The sequence below is a fragment of the Passer montanus genome, unplaced genomic scaffold, assembly GCF_014805655.1.
Source record: "Passer montanus isolate IOZ18808 unplaced genomic scaffold, ASM1480565v1 scaffold150, whole genome shotgun sequence".
In the NCBI taxonomy this organism is placed as follows: Eukaryota; Metazoa; Chordata; class Aves; order Passeriformes; family Passeridae; genus Passer; species Passer montanus.
Window position 1 is genome coordinate 636547 of NW_024362052.1, and position 20800 is coordinate 657346.

General features: G+C 48.2%; 2 protein-coding genes across 16 annotated transcripts in view; both read left to right on the top strand.

The window, feature by feature from the left end:
* Positions 1 to 20800, top strand: part of RUFY3 (RUN and FYVE domain containing 3) — a 40595-nt gene that overhangs the window by 2249 nt on the left and 17546 nt on the right. For 6 of the 15 annotated variants that reach the window (XR_005626752.1, XR_005626755.1, XR_005626753.1 and 3 more), the window contains exons 1-2: positions 7600 to 7920; positions 20388 to 20441. Coding sequence is in view for 11 of the 15 variants with exons in the window: in XM_039701945.1 (XP_039557879.1) it covers positions 7626 to 7920; positions 20388 to 20441 (349 nt within the window). In the remaining 4 variants the exon portion in view is untranslated. Of the gene's footprint in view, positions 1 to 1362; positions 1552 to 6387; positions 6506 to 7392; positions 7479 to 7599; positions 7921 to 12821; positions 13594 to 19575; positions 19641 to 20387; positions 20442 to 20800 lie in introns of those variants that run through there. The other 9 variants (XM_039701952.1, XM_039701953.1, XM_039701947.1 and 6 more) reach the window with 9 other exon arrangements.
* On the top strand, positions 2511 to 4235 carry UTP3 (UTP3 small subunit processome component). The gene has a single exon (XM_039701958.1). It carries the CDS (start codon positions 2571 to 2573, stop codon positions 4170 to 4172), a length of 1602 nt encoding a protein of 533 aa, XP_039557892.1. The 5' UTR covers positions 2511 to 2570; the 3' UTR covers positions 4173 to 4235.

Genomic DNA, 20800 nt, shown 5'->3' on the forward strand with positions numbered 1-20800 from the left:
CAAGGGAGGCTGGTGCTGATCTGTTTTGCCTAGCTGCAAAAACAAAAATATGGCACTGGGAACATGCAAGGAGAGTATTTTCAAATGTCAAGGCAGAGACTGAGCAGAATTCTGTGTCTTTCTGTTCACTTTGGTGGTTTTCCCTGGCTGCTGGTGCTCTGCGTATCTGGATTTCGGTTGCTAAATCTACACGTGTGTGTACAGTCCCTTGGTCTGGATATGATGACTCGAGAGCTATTTTCAGTCCCTTCAGCCACCTGCATGTCTCTGGGGATTTCTAGCTACACCTTGAGAGTAAGGCTTATGTTCAGGACTGTTACTTGCATGGATTACCCCTGTTCCCCTGTTTTACTGGATGCCTTCTGGAAATTTTATCTGGGTGAGCACATGTTTGGCAATGGGCTGTATGGGGAGTTGGACTCCCAGCCTCCCTGCAGGGCAAAAGCTAGAGGTGGAATAATTGAGAATTGGGAAAGAAATGGGAACCAGCCCTGTGGTTTCAGTCTCCATTGAGATGTCCTTCCAGTTGCCTTGGACATGCTGAACTAGGATTTTCCAGGTAAGAAGCTGGGCAGGTGCCCAAGCGAAGTGGGGTGAAATTGTTGTTGCTCTGCTGGGGGAGTTGAAAACAGCACCAAGACTCGGGGCCTCTCTCTCCACATAACACTCTATCCATGAGCAGTCTGCCCTGGGCTTCTGTTTGCTCCTCCTTTCTCGCTTGGAAGCCAACAGAATGGTGCATCTAAACTGACCAGCAGCAGTCCCTGATTGGTGTCTTGGTAGCAGTGATCCCATGCTGCTCACAGCAAACTGGTTTGGCTTAAGCAGCTCCTGGTTGACTGGATCAGCTAACTCATGCTGGAGATCATCTCCAGCTTCACCAGAAGTGGCTGATGTTTTCACTAAGTCCTGGAAAAGGTTTGAATAGACACAAATTGTTTCCTGTTCTTGGAAATGAACTTTGGGTTGGGAGATTTGTCAATTGCATTTAAATCCAAGAGAGTCCAAGCAGAAGTTAGCATGCTGATTTTTGAAAGGGCAGACTTGAAAAAAATTAGGACACTTAAGATGGCAACTCAAGGTCAGGGACATGAGAAAGGCCTGGGTTTCTCTAAGCCACAGCTGCAAAAGTTACCTGGAATTTTAGCCTAGCAGGATCTGGCTGCAGATGTCTCTATATGGATTCACACAAAGAGCCAGCAGGACTGAGCAGCCACCTGACAAGGCTGCTCCTTGTCCCCAAGCACAGTTGTATGTAGTGGCCAAGTATCAAGTGAGGATTTCCACGGAGGTATAGCCAACAAATATAATGGATGTTGTGTTTCCAGACCCAAGTTACTCTTGTTGCTCTTTCTTCTACAGGCCTGTATCCAGGGAGGCGATTGCTGAAAACTGGCAGGGACTGATTTGGAAAAGTGGTCTGAGGCAAAAACTGTTTGTTCCAGAAAGTTTTGATCCAGAGGTGACGTGAAGAGACTGAGTGTGTCAGAAAGTTAAAATTAAGACCTGTTTGCCAACAGATCAATCAGGATCCAAATGAATCACCAACAAGTGAGTAAAGCATCCCACTCTGTTTCAGCTAATTTGAATATCTGCTTGACCTGGGTTTTTTTCTACAAAAAGGTGGACATGAGCATTTATAAATACACCTGCATGTGTTCCGTGGTGAGAAAAAAGCCCCTGCACTTGTATGCAGAACTGCTCTTGCTGGGACGTGTGCATGCCTGATTTATTGGGCTCTGGATTTCTCAGCTTGGACTACACTGATTCCTGTGTGTCATTACTCCGTTCTTGTGGCAGAGCTGCCTGCAGTTCATAAAAACAGACCGCTTCCCTGTGGCTCAGTATTAGTGTCATTTTCCCTTGGGAAGGGTGGGAGGCTGGGCTGGTGCTCTGCCATGGCTGACACACACACACAAATATAAGATGACTATGCACAGGCAAGTAAGTACAGACTACATTAAAATCCCGCCTAGTGAGGGGTCCCCCGATGTTGAAAAATCAGAATTGCTGCTTTTCTGGGACACACGGATCTCTTGGCATAAGGGGACAGAGCCAAGGAGTGCAGAGGTAATGAAGCAGCAGCTGCCGAGGTGTGCAGCCTGAAGCTGCCTGTATCCCTGTGCGATTCGGTGATGGGAAAGGCTCGGAGAGGTCACGTCTAAACCTCGGAGGTGTCCGGGGAGGTTTGCCAAGACTTCTGCTTCTCTCCGAGTTTGATCTGGTCGTAGGGAACTGAGTACCAAGGTTTGATTGCAAGGGCACAGGTGTCAGGTGTGCTTTCTATCTGTTTTTTTCCTCGTTGCCGTAAGATTACCGCACAGAGAGCAGCTGTACTGGCTGGCTTTTTTTTTTTTTTTTTTTTTTTTTTTTTTTTTTCCTCCACGTGGCATCATTGCTTGCCGAGCGCTGCCCCGGCTGCAGCGCCGCCTCCCCGCGGGCTGCCCGAGCATCCGCCGCATCCCCCGCGTCCCGGGGGCGTGACCACGCTCCGGGCCTGGAACGGGAAGGGCTCGGCAGCGAGCGGAAGGGACGCAGCGGAAGGGGAAGCCTCGGTGGCGGTAGCAGCCATGCGGACCCGGCGCGGCACCGTCCTGCGGCCGCGGGCCGAGCCCGCCGAGCCCCCCGATGACCCCGCCGAGGTGCCCGGAGGCCGCGCCGGCCCCGAGGAGCTGGCGGACGATGTGGAGCGATTCCACGAGGAGCAGTTCCGCGCCGTGATGGCCGCCCTGGACAGCGGCGAAGAGGCCGGGGACAGCGAGGAAGAGGAGGAGGAGGAGGAGGTGCTGGGTCTGCAGCTGCCCGACGACAGCGAGGAGGAGGAGGAGGAGGATGAGGAGGATGAGGAGGACGAGTTGCAGGATCGGAATCCCTTTGTGGAGTACAGCGCAGAGGAGGATGAGGATGGAGAAGATGAGGAAGGTGAGGAAGATGAAAATGATATTGAGGATGGAGAAGAGGAAGGAGGTGAGGAAGATAAAAATGGTGTTGAGGATGAAGAGGGGGACCTGTCTATGGAAAGTGACTTGGAGGAGCGCCATCCCGAGGCCAAGCTCCCCCATGAGCTCTCCTGGGGTCAGCGCAAGCAGCTCTACTATGACACGGACTATGGGAATGATGCCCAGGCCAAGGGCAAGCGGACCCAGCAAGAAATCGATGCTGAGGAGGAGGAAGAGGAGCAGGAGGCTCAAGTCATCCAGAGACGGTTGGTGCGGGATTTGGGGGAGGATGATTATGGTCTGGACATGATCCAGGGCTACCTGGCTAAGCAGCAGAAAACCCATGATAGCAAGGGGCAGAAAATTGATAAGGATCTGCAGGCCCTTTCCAAGAAGGAGCAGCTGAAGCTGCTGAAGCAGGAGTCCCCAGAGCTCCTGCAGCTGATGGAGGACTTTGAGGTGAAGCTCATGGAGATCAAAGATGAGTTGCACCCTCTGCTGCAAATGGTCAGAGATGGCACTATCCCCCAGGGGAAGGGCAGCCGCTATTTGCAGACCAAGTATCATCTCTACCTGAATTACTGTGCCAATATCAGTTTCTGTCTGGTTCTCAAGTCCAAGAGGATGCCAGTTCATAGTCACCCAGTCATCGAACGGCTGGTGGAGTACAGAAATCTCATCAATGACCTAGCTGTCATAGACCAAAAGCTTTCCCCACAGGTCCGTATGCTTTTGAGGAACTACTATGACAAGAAGGAAGAGAAGCTACGGAAGGAAAACAAGTTTTCAGTGTTTCTCACCATGAATGGCAACAAAACCAAACCAAAACGTGCCCCTGCACCTGTTAATGGCCAGGCTGCTGCTGAGTCATCGGATGAGTCGGAGCTGGATGAGGAGGCTGCCCTAAAATACTACAGGATGATGGAGGAGAAGCTGGAACTCAAGAGGAAGAGAACTGGAGACGAAGATGTGCCTGAAGAAGCAGAGGTGTCGGAAGGAGAGGATCCCAGTAAAAAGAGAGGGGTGACCTATCAGATGATCAAGAACAAAGGCCTCACGCCCAAGAGGCGGAAGATCGACCGTAACCCCCGGGTCAAGCATCGGGAGAAATTCCGGCGAGCCAAAATCCGCCGCAAGGGCCAGGTCCGCGAGGTGCGCAGGGAGCTGCACAGATACGCCGGGGAACTGTCTGGCATTCGCGCCGGGGTGAAGAAGAGCAGGAAGCTAAAGTGATAGTCAGCTTTTTGTCAGAGCTGCGAGTAGCAGTACTGAATCCAATAAAAATTTTATACACGATGTTGTGGGGTTTATTCTTAAGGAAACTGGGGGTGTGGTGGTGTTTGGTTTTTCAGAGGGGGCTTTCTAGAAGGTGCCATCTCCAAGTGGCACAGGGCCCTTTCCACACCTCGTCCATGTCTGGAGATATTTTCCTCTGATGCTCTTGAGTTTCCCTAAACAGGAAGCCTTGAGAGATTGCAGGGAGTGTATCGGGCCAAGGGAATTAAATGGGCCGTGTGGGACTGGTGGGGAGATGGGATTGAATGGATGGACCTCTTGAGGGTGGGCTGAGAAAGGGGTTCAGCAGCTGTCACTGGCCTGCTCTGTTTTGCTGTCTAGGTCTGGTCCATCCTGTTCTGAGTTGCAGAGACATGGTTAATAGTAGTTAATTTTTGTTCTGCTTAACACCCTTGTTAGCTCTTAAATATTTAAAAAGTATGGGTATTCTTTTAAATTACGTAGTCCCAATTGGTTTGAAATACTGTTTCCCTTCCTAAATTCAGTGAGAAGCAAAGCAAGGACTTGTCTGCGTTTTATAACAATATATGTGATACCCGTATTAACTTCCCCTATGATAAATGTTAAATGTCTGCTGCTACAGGACTAAGCATTGCTGCAGGACCACCTTACAAATGGGTAAAGGTGTTAAGTCTTTGGTGGGCAGGTAAATTTTGAGGGTGTTGTGATTACTGCTGTGCCTTTTGGTGTGGGTAAGTGCATTTTAACGCCACACTGAAGTCCTTGCCAGGAGCTGACTGTGAGTGGTCAGTTCCAGTCTGGGCCGTGAAAGAGGAGTGAGTGATAATTTTTCTGAAGTTTAGCAAAAACTGTCTCAGAACCTGGACCTGTGTCTGGGACAGGTTTCAGGGAGCCCATGCCTTGGTTTGTGTACCATACCATCTGAAAGGTATTAGTTTTCCATATGAAACTATTTTAGGAGAATAATTGCTTTATTTAGTACTGTGATTGCATGTCATGGTGGGTATTTTGTGTGTGTGATGGGCTTGGGGGAAGCCAGAACATGAGTGTGTGCTCTTGATCCAGTGATAGGCCAAGCTCTGTGATACAAGCATGTAGGTGCTCTGCTTGTGCTCTGAAACTGAAATGTGCTTTTGTGGGATTCCTGTGTAAATCTTAACACCCCAGGCCTGTTTCTGCCATGAACACACTGTTCACTGCTGGCTGGAGAATATTTTGGTAATTTTCCAGGCTGCTTGTTGAAGGGAGAAGTAGAAACACAATAAGCTTAAGCTGGACAGATGGGAGCAGTCCTGTCTTGGGTGCACTGAACAGGTCTCCTTAGATCTGTGCTTACTCACCTGGCCTTACTATGAGCAACAGTGTTGGCTGCTCCTTCCCAGGGAGAAGGGACTCAGCTTTGCTGAGGAGGGAAGCAGAATTTCCTCACCTTTAACTCCCCACTGGGATCATGATTGGAGACTGCTGCTGATGATGCTGAGCTATGCCCTGGAGGCTCTGCCAAAAGGTCAGCTTAGGTGCTTTTTCTGGGGAGGGATGGTATTGTGTAACAGGCGTCACACAAGGTGTGGAAAATAGCCAGCAGAGATGCTCCCTGATCCCATTACCACAGAACCTGCTTGTGCACGTTTCATGCTTGATGCAAAAATGAAGGGCTAACGGTTGTTCATGGGTCTGGCTTTGTGCTTCCATGGAAAGGTCTGAGAAAAATTCTGGTGACTTCTGCCTGAGCAGTAAATAAGGGAAACAACAAATTGCTGTGCCATTACAGACAGGTTCCCCAGAAGCCCTGGGATTAGGCTGAAGGCCGGAGAGAAGGCTGCGTGTCAGCAGCCCAACCCTGCCTGCCAGCAGATGGCAGCTCCTGGGTTGATGAAGATTAACCAGGCTTTATGTCCACTTGATTAGTTCAGAGACTGGACAAAGCCATAAGCATAATTCCCATATGCTTTTACGTATGGCTGATCATGAGAATGGTGTGATGATTAATGCTGAGGGGGAGGGGATGACCCTGTACAGTGTCTCTAGGAGATACTTAAAGTTTTGTGCTGAAGAGAAATTCCTGGTGCTGAACAGGTTTTGAAAATCCCTGAGAAAATGGACACGTGAAATCAGGCAAGGACCACAGGTGATCAGGAGAGGAAGCAAAGAGTGGATCTAAGTCCTGGTCAATGCTTTTTCCCCTTTCCAGTACTGCTTCCGGAGAAGATGCTGACACTGCCAAGAAATGCTTCAGCCATGAGATGGTACTTGTCCTTACCAGGGTCCTGCTTGGAGAGGACTGGCAGCCTCAGCAGCACCTAAAGCAGGTGGGACTCACCTCAGGTAACAGCTTTGTCTCATGTCTGACACCTTCAGAGCCTCACCTGCCCTGGGTCCTTTCCACTCGCTTGCTTGGAGCACAGTAATGCAAAGGACAGTCAGTCCTGCCACACCTGCACATGAATGATTCATATTTAAACTGACACAGGCGAAGTGTAGAAAGCTTCAAGGTATGAGGTATTCTTTTGTTTTCCTGCACCTGGAAGACATAATCCTTGGGAGGTGATGAGCATCCAGAGTAAGCTGGCTGTCTTTGGAAGGTCGGGCAGAAAAGTACAGTGGCAGAGAGGGGGATAATGCTTTCTGCATCACAACCTGAAATTTGTTTATACAGGGCAAAGAAAGTATATTGAATAACTCACATGGGAATATGTTTGCTGCTGCCTTAGATTTTGTCAAGGTTTTCCCAGCTGTGTGGGTTTTCCTAGCTGTGTTCCATAATATTCCATCACACACAGTCTGGGTATTGTTTTACTCTTTTTAGCATGTAGAAATTCAAACATTCAGCTGTGTGATTTGTGATGTGGATTAAAGCATCTGTTCAATTACTTGCAACATGTTGCATGAATTGGGGCAGGGCTGAAAACTTAGTCTCCATGAATCAGTAGCCTTTACGGCTTTGCTTTTGCAATTTTAATGTGAGATTTAAAAAGAAAGCAGCAACGTGTTTCAGCTTAACCCAAGTGCACAGAAGGCAGGGTGTTCTTTAAAAACTGGCAGATTTAGGTGCTTCCTGCCGGCTGACAGCACCACCGTCCACATTAATTGCCCTGTCTTCAGAAAGACTGTCCCAAGCGAAATTCGCAGTAGTACGCTGTATGTGGCAGTTTTAATATTAAAGAATATACTTGGACTTTGTCTCCTTTTGTCCCAGGATCTCAAAACACTGCTGTCCATGAGCTCTCACGCCGCGGAAAGCCAAGGGGCGGCAGGAGATGGTGCCTCGGCTTCGCTTCACGGGTAAGAGCCCCTGCACCATCACAGGGTGGCGGCAGTCGGGGCAGCCGTCACCTGCCGTGCTCTCCCGTGCCGGGGCCAGCCCCGTGGGCGGAGGCTGGGGCGGCCGCGGCGCTTCCCGGCCGGGGCGGGGCGGGGGCTGGGGCGGCGATGGCGGAGGCGGAGCGGGCAGCGCTGCCGCCGGCGGCGGCGGAAAGTTCCCGGGACGGGGCCGAAGCGGAGCTGTCCCCCGGCATGGAGCGGCGGCCCGAGCCCGAGGAGGCGGCGGCAGCGGCGGAGGAGGAGGAGGAGGCGCGCCCTGCCTCGCCGCCGTTCTTCCTCCTCTACCCCGGCCATGGAGGCGGCGCCGCGGCCGCGCCGCCCGGGCTGTGGAGACCCCCGGCGCCCCGCGGCGGGGCCGCGCTGCCCGTGCTGGTGCTGAGCTACCCGGGGCCGGACGGAGCCCGTGAGTACCGCGGGCTGCTCCCGGGCCGGGAGCCTCCCTCGAGGCGGGGGGTGGGCGGCGGGCCGGGGGTCCCTGTGCGCCGCTCCCCTCCCGGAGCGTCCCTGCCCCGAGCGCTCCGTACGGGCGGCGCGCAGCTCTGGCAGCCCCCGGCGCGCCCGGGCTCGGGGCGGCCGCCCCAAAGCTGCCCCTGCCCCCCGGGGGAACGCCGCTGCTCCCGGCGGCGGGAAGGGCGGCGGGGCTCGGAAGGAGGCGGCTGGGGAGGTGGCATGTGAGCCGTGCTGGCCCCGCAGCAACACCAGCCCCACAGAGAGCCCTTTGAGGAGCATCGGTGCCGCCCTTGGAAATCCAACAGGCTGTCTTGAACACGCTGGGTGTAGTTTAGGGGCTGGGGAACACCCTTTCGGGTTTCCTCCTGGTGTTGGTGCGGAAGGTAAATCCATGGCGAGGGCACTGCGCGCTTGAGACCTGAAGAGGCCGAAGTGCATCACTGTGTGGGGCGTGTGGGGTGGCAAATAGCGTTCTCCTTTTCAAGATTCTTTATGATGTTCTCGTGGTGTATTTGTGGAAGCTGGAGTACTCTGAAGTACTTGGGTGTGTTTTAAAATTAAATAGCAAGTAACGCATGGGTGCGTACAGAAGAGATCTTCTCTTTTCCATCCATCCTAAAAATAACCAGCAGTTTCATCCTCTGGGCTGCTGCCAGAGTGTGTGTGACTGAGCTTTTGGCCTTTGCTTTGTCACCTCCTGTCCCAGGTGAGCATTCACTCCCTCAGGAGCCGATTTGTTTGGAGCGGGTATCTGGTTTTTTTACTCCTTTGGAAGCTGATGTACTTGAAGGCATTACTCAGCAGAGCTAGAACCAGTGAGGTAAGAAGTCCATGTCTGTAATGCCAAGAGGAGGTGAAATGCCCTGACTTTGCTCTGAGCTCTGTGAAGGACTGTCTGTGGCTGCCAACTTATGTCCAAAGTCCCTCTATGTTAAATTGTTGTTTGGAGTGACAGGCCCCTTTCAAAACCTTCAGTTTTATTTGTAATTTTTCTCTAATCAGGAGTTCTTTACCCATAGTAAACCCTATGCTTGTATGCAAAGGCTTGAGCTACTTCTGATAGACAAGAAGACTTACAGAAAAATATTTCATCTTAGCTGTTCAGACTTAGTGACAAGCTCTTGTCCGGACATGGGGAAACTGAAGCATTGAGATTAGCAGATTTGTGCACAGGGACTTGGTGGAGAAGCTCAGTGGTTGAGCAATGCTTTATCCTGTGTCAGCCTTATTCTGCAGTGATTGTTCATGTAAGCTTTGTGAGAAGCCTTTACAAGACGCATATAAAACTTCCCTTGTTTTTGTAAGCCGTGGAGGTGGAGCTGCCTGTGCAGTGTTGAGTGTCACAGCTTGCTCAGGGGCTGACTGGTGCAGTGATGGCAGTGTCTGGAGGGAGCAGCAATCGGTATCTATTTGCATGGTGTCTTGGACTCTGTCTTCTGGGACAAACTCTGTCAGTAAATCACTTTTCCCCAGCATCTCTTTTTTTCTTTTTTTTTTCTTTTTTTTTCCAGTTCTCACATTTCTAAGAGCATTTTTCATTTGTTCCCACAAAGAAGCAGGAGCAGTTCTGCAAAGTCTTAGGTGTTACAGGGAGGCAGTGGCCACTATACCATAAAGTCAGTATTTCACAGTATTTTGAAAATTTATTTCAAGTATTTTTTTCCTGTTACAACTCAATCCTTGAACTATTCTGTTGTATTGTCATCTGATTCCAAACATCAGGTGAAGGCTCCAGAGCTGCTTAGGGGAGGAGACTGCAAAAGCTCTTCATGGCAGCAGCACCTACTTACTTGTTACAGGTGGTTCCGGACAGAAGGAGCAAGATGATGTACTTAAACATGCTGACCTGCAGCAAAACCTTAGAACAGAATAACAGGAACTTGATTAGGAAGTCCTTAAGAAACCCTAAACCCAACCCCAGACCTTTCCTTGTTCTCACTGAAAGCCTACCCAATACCATGGTAGGTGAAGTAGACTTTTCCTTCCCTTTCCTTCAATTATGGGAGTTACTTCAATCCGTAAATAATGTCTCTGTGTTTCATAGCAGGTAAAGAAAAATTTGTTTGTCATTCCTTCATTAAGAAATGGTTAATGATTTTTGGGTTGTTAAACCTTTTTTTGCCCATTCCTGTTTGGGCTTGTAGGGTTTGGAGTAGCTGGTATTTGAGGTAATGTGCATATCTGTCCTGGCAGAGGAGTCAGAAACAGACGATGCTGTGTTGCTAATTTTATCTTTTTAGATTACATTCCACGTCAGAGATGGCTTTGTCCTTTTTGCTTTGCAATCTCTACACAGCGAAGGGAAAAACTTTCTCCTCATGATGGAAGCATGGGTTGCTCACAGGCTCTGGAAATAAAAGTGCACCCAAAGATGCTCCCTGGAGTCCTGAGGGTGGCTTGGCAATTTGTTTGGGTTTCTTTGTGTGGATTATTCCAGTTCATTCAGCTTTGAAACTCCAAATACTTTGCAGTACAGCTGACCTCCCAAATACTGGTGGCTGACGGAGTGCTTGGTGTTCAGGTGGTTGGTCTTAAAATTCCAATGCAGTCAGTATGTGATTCTTTAATCTTAAAAACGTTTTGGCAGACCCCTGCTGTGTTTTGCAATCTAGCCAAAGCCTCTAAGGGCTTGTGCCAAAGTGTAGCTCACAGGAGGGTTTGTAGGACCAGCCAAGGCTGCCTGACTGGTTTGAGATGCAGAAAGTGGTTCATCCTGCACAGCCTCCTCTGCATTTATCCGTGATTTGTGTTTTCCTGTGTCCATGACCATCCTGGAACCCTGATGGAGCCTTATCAGGCACCCTTGAGTTGCCTGGTAGTTGTATGAAAGGTTTTATGGAAACATTGTATTTGATACCTTTCTTTCTTCATGAGATGCTTTGTTGCTTTTAATCACTTTGGGGCACAGGATGGGTATAGGGGAAGGTTTGCCTTGTGGTTTTCAGGTGGTGATAAAAGATAACAAGTCATAAGTTAAACAGTTCCTGTTTGGGGTTTTTTTTGTTATCTTTTTTTTTCATTTTTGGAAATAAGTCAAAGGTAAAGAACATTTTCCTAGTACTTTAAATATCTCTGTGGAGTACTTGCAGCAGGACCATTGCATAAAGGAGCCTGAAAATAGAACTCAGCTGGAAGGGAATTACTGGCTTCTGTTCTTTCTGCATGTTAAAAGCAAACCAATGGAAGTTGAATGTTTCCTGATTTTTTAGCAGACCTTCCCTGTGATCCTGATGTGTGGGGCACTTGCCTGTGCTGAGTTCAGCTGAAGACCCGTGTTGTGAAATGGGAGTTCAGGGTTACACCCAGTGCTGTTGATATCTCTGATTGCTTTGAAAACAAAGAAATTAAACTGTCTGTATGTGAGAGCTGTTGGATAATAGCTTCTGGTGCTTTGTTGATTCTAAAGGGTTTGTTTTGAGCGTGTGCCGTTTGTTTAGACCCTGTCCAAGGGTTAGCCAGGGCCAGCAGCTGTTCTCTAGCAGTTGGTACATAGCCACTGTCACTGCGTTTAGCATTTGGGGTGGTGTGATGTGGATGCTACAGCTAGAGGCTGTGACTGCTGAAAGGGCGTATAAATACACGAGTTAAGATGCTGTCAGCACGCTTTATGGACTCTTCCCTTGGGGGGAAGAAACAATAGTAATTCTTGTTTTCTGTGAAATAATTGCCCTTTGCATCTCTGTCAGAACTGGCTGCCTGGTGCTTGCTTGGGTTTGGCCTAATGGGGAAAGAGTTGCTGAGTCAAAATGTGCTGCACTAAGCAGGAAGTTTTCACCAAAAGTAACTGCTTCCTCTTGCCAGTCAGAAATAGCAGCTCTTAATCCTCTTGCCCAGTTTTGAGGCTTGTACATGATGGTTTTTTTCTGAAAGCTGTCTGCATTGGCATGCTGAATTCTTTATCCAGCAATCTGTTTTGGTGTTTCACATCCCCAAGAAACAGATGTACATCCCTCTGAGTATTTGTTAGGGGAAAAAAAAGCAGACAGTAATCAAGGTCCCATACATTGGGCACATGTTCTTACCAATATATTGCTCTGGTGACAGCCTTCTCCAAGGCTGACTGTCCATCCATTTCAGATGGATGTTACACATGTGCTCTCCTCAAATGTATTGGAGGCACACAGGAATGAAGTTGGATAAGTTCATTTATTGGTGGCTGACAGCATTGTTGAAGTGTGTGGTGACACTATAGCGACCTTAGGAATGAGAAGCCTGTCTGGTGACTTGGGACCTCTTCCAGAGCCAGGACCCTGTGGGTTGGGGGCATAGGCAAGGTTCAGCCAGTCAGGAAGGTAATGCAGTGCTGTTATTATAAAATACTGTTATTATATTATTGTTGAGAACTTGAAAGCCCATTTGTCTTCCTGCTGAGAGACAATATTTCTTTGTCAGCATCACCTGAACAGCACAGTTTTCAGGGGGGATTTTTAAAGCATAAGATTGGGTCACAGTGTTTGTGGGATTCACCTTTATTGTCCTTCCATGTGCACATGCCCTGCTGGAAGAGCTTCATCCTCAGTCACTGGAGCGCTTAGAGCCAGATAATTTTTTCCTTCCTGTTACCCTGAGACAATAAATCCATCCTAACATTTTTTGTACATGGGAAATTCTAGCTCCAAGGTGCCTCCTGAGAAGATGGCACAGCAAATAAAACGCAAACTGCGCCTCGCACACCTCCCGTGAAAACAAAGGTGCCGATTGAATTCCTGTAGTGGCATGCAGGAATGCCAGCGGAATACAAATGTGCCTTTGTATTGCGGGGCCGATGGATGGGGGTGCGGCCGCGCTCCGCTCGCTCCCCAGCGGGCTGGCACAGCCCGGCGAGGAGCTGCTGTGCCGAGGAGCGCCTGACTGCCGGCCCCGCATCGGCAGCGTCTCGGCAGCATCCTGGGAATCGCAGGCGATCACATGAGCCTGGCTTTCCAGCTCCGTTCATTAGTCAGCCATTTTGGTCGCCACCCTGCTCCCTGCGCACAGCCAATCCCGGCGGCACTCGCTGCCCGGGCTGCGCTGGGAGAGGGGAGCCGCGCTCGGAGCTCGGCACACCGGGACACTGCCTCTGCGCTCGTCCTTTGTTTTTTTCTGGGGTCATCACCAGAGGAAGACACTATTTTTTCTTCTGCTGCCTCTTTTATTATTTTTAAATATTTTTTTACTTGTTTTTCCCTGCTGCCTGTGGTGGAGAAGCCGGATTTTCTGTGGATGCTGAGGATCAATAGCCTCTAGCATAGCTAGAGACGACGGCAGTCGGTGGCAAGGAGGGAGGCAGAGCTAAGCGGGAAGGAGCAGCGTTTTTACCTTGCTTGATCTATGAAAAGGCCAGAGCAGCCTCTGTGATCCTGAGCAATCTGTCCTTTAATCGCAAGGTATTTCTGATTTTCTTCTTCAGAAAGGTTTTGTTTTTAGTCCTTATTTTGCCCCCGTTGTTGTTGTACCAGCTGAGTCATCATGTCTGCTCTGACGCCTCAAAGCGACATGCCAACCCCCACCACAGACAAGATCACTCAGGCTGCCATGGAGACCATCTATCTTTGCAAATTCCGCGTGTCGATGGATGGAGAGTGGCTGTGCTTGCGCGAGCTGGATGACATCTCGCTGACACCCGACCCCGAGCCTACCCACGAAGGTACGGTCCGGCCGTGCCCCGGGAGCCCCGGGCCGGCTTTGTTCCGGCGCTGCCCCGCTTGGGAGGGGGCGTCTCCGGCACCACATGCTCGTGTCCTGCCTGCGGAGCCTGGACAGCCGTGGGCACTCCAGAAAGCCAAACTGCTGCTTCAGATTGCCCTCCGAATTTGTAACCCAGCCCTTTAAGGCAGATTGGTGATGAAGTCTCTTTTTAGCTGTATCAGGTTTGTGTATGTCAGGAAGGAAGAAAACCGTGATGTGTGCTCGGTGAGACCATTTAATCATGATTTTGCCCTTAAAGCACTGCTGGTAGCTCTGGTAGTGAGCAGCCAGCTGGTACCGGGGGAGCAGAGTGGCAGCCCCGCAGCGTGTGCCTGGTCCTGGGGAGTTTTTGGAAAGCCCCAGCGATGCCCACTGTCAGGTGGCGATGCCATCACAGTGCCCCAGCTCGCCTCTGATGAGCGTGCTGCTGTTTGTAATGGCTTGGAAGCCTGAAACGTGGGGATGTAGCACATCTTGCTTTCCCCTGGAAAAAGATTCTGGGTTGATAAACAGTTTAATAGCAGGATGAGGATTAAATGCTCTGAATACTAAAAGCATGAGAGGACATCTATGCAGTGCCCTGCCAATAAACAAGTGGGGAAGGAGAGGTGATGAGTTTCTGCAGGTGCCCAGGTTCTGAGTGTGCTTTTTGGATGCACCTTTTGGTTTTAGAGCAAGGAGGCCCCAGCTTCTTGTGCCTGACCCTTTTCCAGTAACTCCTGAAATGCCACTCCAGCAAGCAGTGTGGCTTGGCCCGTTTGATGCTGCCTGGTAAAGTCAGCAGTGTCTTATATTGTCTTGCTGAATGAGACAAGTGAAATTGTGGTGGGGATTTAAGCTTTAAAATAAATTTGCACGGGATAATTTAATTTCCATTTGACAGCTGCCTTCAGTGACAGTAGCCCTTGGGTTTGGATTTGGCTTGCCAAGTACTTAGTCACGCAGTGGGATACCAGACAGAGGTTTCAAAAGGAGAAATTTAGCATTCTCTCTGAAGCACATCCCAGGGGTTCAGGGAGGTGAGTACTGGGTGAACAGGAATTCCGTTGTCTTCCAGTTCCCGTGTTCTTGTGTGTTACACTGAGACCTTCCTTGGTCTTGCTCCAGTGTTTTTCAAGGTGTAATTACAGTCACTCTTCGGTGAATACCAGAAGGGGGTTAGCGAACAGCATTTGCTTATTTCTTTACTGTATTATTTAATTCACATGTCAAAAATAAATGCAAAACAGCAGCACTGTAACAACCTTCCTGGTAAATTAAAGTTGCTGCTTGGTTGTTTGGGAGGTGTATTTGGATCCAAGCTGTATTTTGAACAGAGAAGGTCAGGAAGAGCACTGACAATAGGAAAGCTGACACAGCTGTATGCCAGTGTTGGGTCTGATGCTACTGCATCAGCACTGCTGCTGTGTCTGCAGGGTGTGCACAGGTCAGGGGCACAGGAGCGTGGGCTCATGTCCCTGGGAGTGTCCCCCTAAAAAAAACCTGACGTGCAAAGGTAGGCATTATGAAGAAGGAAAAAAAAAAAAGTTGTAGAATTCTTCCAAAGGCAGAACAAAGGAGGACAACTCTTTCCTTGGAAATCAAGACATGTAAAATGTGTGTTGCAGTAAGTACCGATTCCAACAGCTTGTTGGATTAAGATTTGCAGCCTTCCATTTGCTGTCCCTCAGCTCTTGCTGCTTCTGGAGAGTTTTTTCCCTGGCCTCTCTTCACCCTGTGATCTGCTGTGCCCCCAGCCCTTGAGCAGCCATCCTGCCTTCAGAGCCAGTCACAGCAGTTCCAGTCCTGCAGAGAGCTGGAGCTTGAGAACAGCTAAGCAGACTTTTCAAATTAAAAGCAAGCAGCAGATACTGAGTTGTTTGCAACTGTGTATATTCCGTATAACTTGTAGCATGGCCACTCAATTTAACAATAAAAGCAATTAATGCGCTTTTTCAGTTGATTGAAGCAATTCTGTGTGCATATGAAAATAAGCAGTTCTGCTGCTTACTGTAAATCTGGTTGGATTAGAGAAAGAACTCATTTTTTTAAATAGGCTGGGATCTTAATAAGACTCTCAGAACCTTACTGTCCTCTGCAGGCCCCTTAAAATTAAATGTGGCATTGGTGGTTGTTAACTTTGTTTGCTTGCAGTGTGTGTGATAGTCTTGGAGGCAGCTTTGGGGATGGAGATAAAAAGCACCTGGATTGTGTTTGTTTTGAATGTTGAACAGAGTGTGTGTATGGATGGCATTGAACACTAGTCTCAGTTTTGGGGAGAAGTTACACAAAATGGCCTTTTTGGGCTATTGTTACTGGATGTTGAATTTCTATCTTGAATGATCATGAGGAGCTTCACAATAGAGCTGTGGAAATCTTTGTCCTCATGGGATCACCTTGTAATAGCATCCAGGAGGAATATGTGTGCTAACTTGAGAGCACTTTGAGGAATTACAGTATTCCTCATCTTATTAATCCTCCTCTGTTTGCACTAAGAGGAGCAATGGGAACTAGCATTTATAACATGTGAAGATGAAATTCTCTTTTCTATAGGGCAGAAGCTAAGGTCAGATTTTTTCTTCTTTTTTGATCAGTAATTAAAACGTTTTAGTTTCTGACATGTGCTTGTGTAGAATGCCCTGACAAAGAGTTGTGGAGCACTTCAGATGCAGAAAGCAGATGTCCTTCTTAAAGCCTCCTGCCCATTAATCTGTTGCACTGATTATTGCGTCATTAGTCAGATTTTACGGTTTTTCTCCATTTTCTATCCAAGTGTTTCTCCGTGCTTCTTTGCGTACCTCAAAATGATTTAGGGAAGCAGCAAAACCCTACTGGTTATGCTTTTGTTTTGCAAACTGGCAACAGTTAACTTGGGTTTAGGGTTTCTCTGGTAGTATGGAATAGGAACAGAAAAGTCATGGGAGAGTTAGAATTTTTCAGTGCTATGGGTCTTTCCCATTACAAAGCAAATCTGAATTGTACTCAGAGTGGCAGGGACCTTTCATGTGTGGACAAAAATCTACATGACATGACTGTATTTGCAAAAAGCCTGTGGTGATAGAAACCCCTAAACAGATGAGAAGTTTGAAGGAGCTGGAGACCTGATTTAATAGAACAAATGTGAAGTCAGTAAATGCAAGTTAAATGAATTACAGTGTGTTTGTGGTTATAAATCTTGGCAATAGCAGTTAGGTCATGTAATCCAGACTTCAATGCAGGAATTACTCTTAAGAGTTGTTTTCTTTGCTCTTTTAAGCTGTCTCAGTCTAAATGAAGTCAGAGCTGAGGAGCTTGTGGTAGGGTTAAATCCCTCAGAAGTGGAGAGTCACAAGTGCTGCAGAGAAACCACTTGGTAGTCAGCTGAACTGGGAAGTGAAAGATGGGGACAAAAATCCAAGGTTTTGGGTTCTTATTTTCTTGCTGTAAACTGTCAAGGACTAAAATAGGATAAGAAATTTCCTGTAGCAGTTAGTCATGTGTTTCCCTCTGAAAACAGGCTGGTTGTGCAGAAACTTTCCATAGAGCTGCACACAGTTGCAGCATAGAGAAATTGGGTAATTATTTGATGGTAATGATGTGGGGATGGGAGTAAGACTTAAGGTGGGATTAAACTGTGACTTCATGTGATGCCCATGGCTGTTTATTTGTCCCCTAAGTGTAATAGAGAGTGGGCTGGGAGTTTCCAAATTGTCTGTGCTTCTTTATTTCTTTCTATTTCCTTCTGGTTTCTTGCAGATCTTTGACTGCTATCTTCTTCTGTATGCAAGGCTCTCTGTATATGTGTGTATTTAGAGATGGATTTTTTATGCAGGGAGTTTTAAAAGAAATGTTTTTTTGTCCTGAGTAGGTGGTTCCTGTCATTCCAGGCTGCAGATGCTGGAACCCTTTGCTGATCCCTTTTCTTTGTCAACAGTTAGTGATCCATCATGTTGGCAAACCTAACCTGAAACAATTAGTTATGTAGCTCCCATAACATGAACAGCATCTACCTAATTTTCTTCCTTGGCATCTTTAGTTGCTATTAAATGTATTCCTAAGGTAAGGATATCAGAATGCAATTGAAGTGTAGTAATGCTACCAGAGGTTCCCCTTTCATAATAAAGGAATATTTGTCCAAGACTTTCCCAGCAGCAGGGCTGACCTGGCAGCATCACTCAAGACTTTGTGTATTGAGCTCAGTTTTCATTTCCCAAAACTGATGCCTTGGGGTTTTTTTAGGTTATTTTACTGATAGCTCAGCTTCTCCTTATGAGTCTGTATAAAATTTCTGAATTTAAAAATAATTTTTGAAGTCCTGACCTATTTAAAAACTTTTGACCTTTTCTTCCTGATGGAACAAACTCTTCCCTGTGAGGGTGATGAGGCCCTGGCACAGAGAAGCTGTGGCTGCCCCATCCCAGGAAGTGTCCAAGGCCAGGGGGGCTTAGAGAAACCTGGAATAGGGGAAGATGTCCCTTTCAACTGAAGGCAGTCTGTGATTCTGTGATTCTCTTTCATCTCTCTTTGGAGGAACTTGATTTCCAGATGCTGTGTGTGAGATGATGTTCATTGGTTCAGAAAGGCTTAGACTCCCAGCTCTATTTTAGCCTAATAACTTCAGCCTTTAATAACAAAGTAAATGTTGAGCAGCAGTGTGAAATAATTTTCATGGTGTTCCATTCTCCCAGGATTTGTTAGAAGCTTTCTTTGGCTTGGGAAAGTATCCCTACTCCTTCAGTGGGATGCTGCTGCTGTGTCAGCCAAGGGAGTGACTGCAAACCCCTCTGTTGTCCAAATAACAGATAGGATTTTCATGATTAATACATTAGGGACAAGTTCTCCACTCCCTTTCTGAAGAACTGGTTTGAGTGTTCATTCCAATGGGATATTCAGTTCCAAAATGCTAATCTTCCTGGGAATCTGATTGGAATGAGCTAGTCGTGTTATGGAGACGTAAAAGCCTTGGTCATCCTGTTTCCTAAACTTGGTACATTCCCAGTTAAATACTTCCCATCATAATCAGAAGTATTGAGTTTTTCACACCCCATAAGGACCATGGAAACTATAGAGTTTTAGGTCTTTGTAATTCTCCTGTGGGAAGATGTTTTCCCTCCCCCACTGTTGCTTGGTGGAATTTCCAGACAAGTGGGGAAATGTACAAGGTAAAAGGGGAAATGAACTCTATGCAAAGTGCAGCTGGAGGCATGGAGAATGAATGAAGACAGAAAAGAAACTACTGATGAAGTGTGTGCTTTTGCCTCTAAACCTATGCAAATGCCATAGTACCAGTAGAAATTCGTGCAGTTCCTGCTAGTGGGAAGATAGGATTATGGCTTGTAGGGATAGAAGAGAAGAAAGTATTTGTGACTCCTTTGGATTTTTCTCTGGGAGCTTTACGTGGGTTACTTGCTAAGGGTTAAAAATAAATGAGAAAGATGAAATGAAGCCTTTCAGTTGTCTCAGTGCCTGTTACCCAGGTACTGGTAAATCTGGTTTTGGTTGTATGTTTTACCCTGTTTATGCTTTGGGTTAAGAAAAACATCCAACCTCTCAATATTAGGTAAAGACCTTGCAGTGGTGGTGTGTGGCTTCCCTTACTGTGTGCAGGTAGGGATTCCGGGATGATCAACACCAGGATCTGAGTCCCGGGGTCCCGGGAGGTGTCAGGGACAGCTGAGATTCGGTCTCCTGGCCCTTCACGTGGGGGAGAGGGTTTCCTCCGTGGGTGGTGCTTGTTGCTGGTGCAGTGTTGCTCAGCCCCGGGGGGGTGTTGGGACAAGTCTCCCTAGCAGTGGCAGGTGAGGGGCCCGCCGGGCAGCGCTGCTGCGGCAGCACCCCGGCAGTGCGGGGCTCAGCTCCGGGGCCACTGGAGCTCCCGGGTGTTGCTGCAGCTCCGGGGCAGGAGGCGGGCGGCGTGTGGGAGGGAGGAGGGCCCGGCAGCCTGTGGACTTTGCTCAGATCGCCGGCACAGTTGGCCGGGGAAGGAAGCCGGAGCCCTTGCCGTGCTCTGGACGTTCTGCCGATGGCGGGGTAGCGCTGGGAGCGCGGGTACGTAAGTAGGGAGTGAGCAGTGCTCAGGGTCCGGGGCATTTGTCTGGCTCGGCTCGCTGGGTTTGGAACAGGGACCTAGTGGGTGTGCTGAAACCAGTTCTCCCTGCCCCGCCTGCTCCTCTCCCAGGATACCTCCCTGGCCCCGCCAAGGAGAGAGGTGCTCCCCTGAGTCCTTAAGGGACAATCATCAGCCTGGGACCCGTGTAGGGCTCGGCTGGGTCACCTCTGTGGGATCTGTCATTCAGAATTTAACCTCTGCCGAACCTTTAAAATGCCCTCAGTGTGTGTTTTCCCTGAATGTGCCTGCTTCCCACGTGTGGCTGTGTCCCTGCCAGCAGCTCTTCTTGGGGCTGGATGGGAGGAAATTGAAGCGAAAGCTGACATTGCATAAATATCACAAGTTTAGTGCTTTTATCTTATAATAAAGTAATGCTTTTGTTGCTTTTCATTTTAAGATGTGCTTCACAAAAATGTTGCTTGTGTTAATGCAGAAACAAAACTTCTGCAGCTTTTCTGAAGCCTGCTGGTCTGACTCTGGGAGAAAAATGCTTTGCTCTATTGCTTTGTGCAGACTAATGAACCTTTTTGACTTGCAGATCTCTTGCCACTATGAATTAAGTCTTGTATGATGCAAATCTCCCTTTCAGTTATGCTTTTCTTACACCTTGATTTTGAATCTTTCCTTTAGATCACAGCTTGCATGACGTTTTTCTTTCTTTTCCTTTCCTTTTGCTGTTTGCAAAGACTCTTGGGAGGATTTGACAGATGTGGTGGAGCAATTGCGCGATGATTCCGAAGGTGCGTTCCACACCCACATCTCACAGCTCTTGTTTGTGCTAATCGTTGGCTTCTGCACTATTATTTTGAGCCTGAGTGCAAAATGCAATTGGTTTCCCTTTCCAGTGCCAGTAGCTGTGGCTTTCCTGCATTTTCTTGGTGTTGCTTAAATAAATGTTTGCGGGTTTTTTTACTGTTTTGACTTGAAGTGGAGGTAGAAGTAGATCAACAAGGGCTGTTTGCCTTCTCCTAAATGCTTTCAGAGGCAGTAGTTTCCTGAGCCTGGCAGAAGCACAGCCTAAAAGGTTGCAGCAACATATGGAAGCTGAATTTGAAAAATTATTTCAGAAATCACTCTGAAGCTTTAGATTTTCTGCAGT

Excerpts from the sequence above, each read along its gene's own strand:
- UTP3 (XM_039701958.1), top strand. The coding sequence starts at position 2,571 with ATGCGGACCCGGCGCGGCACCGTCCTGCGGCCGCGGGCCGAGCCCGCC.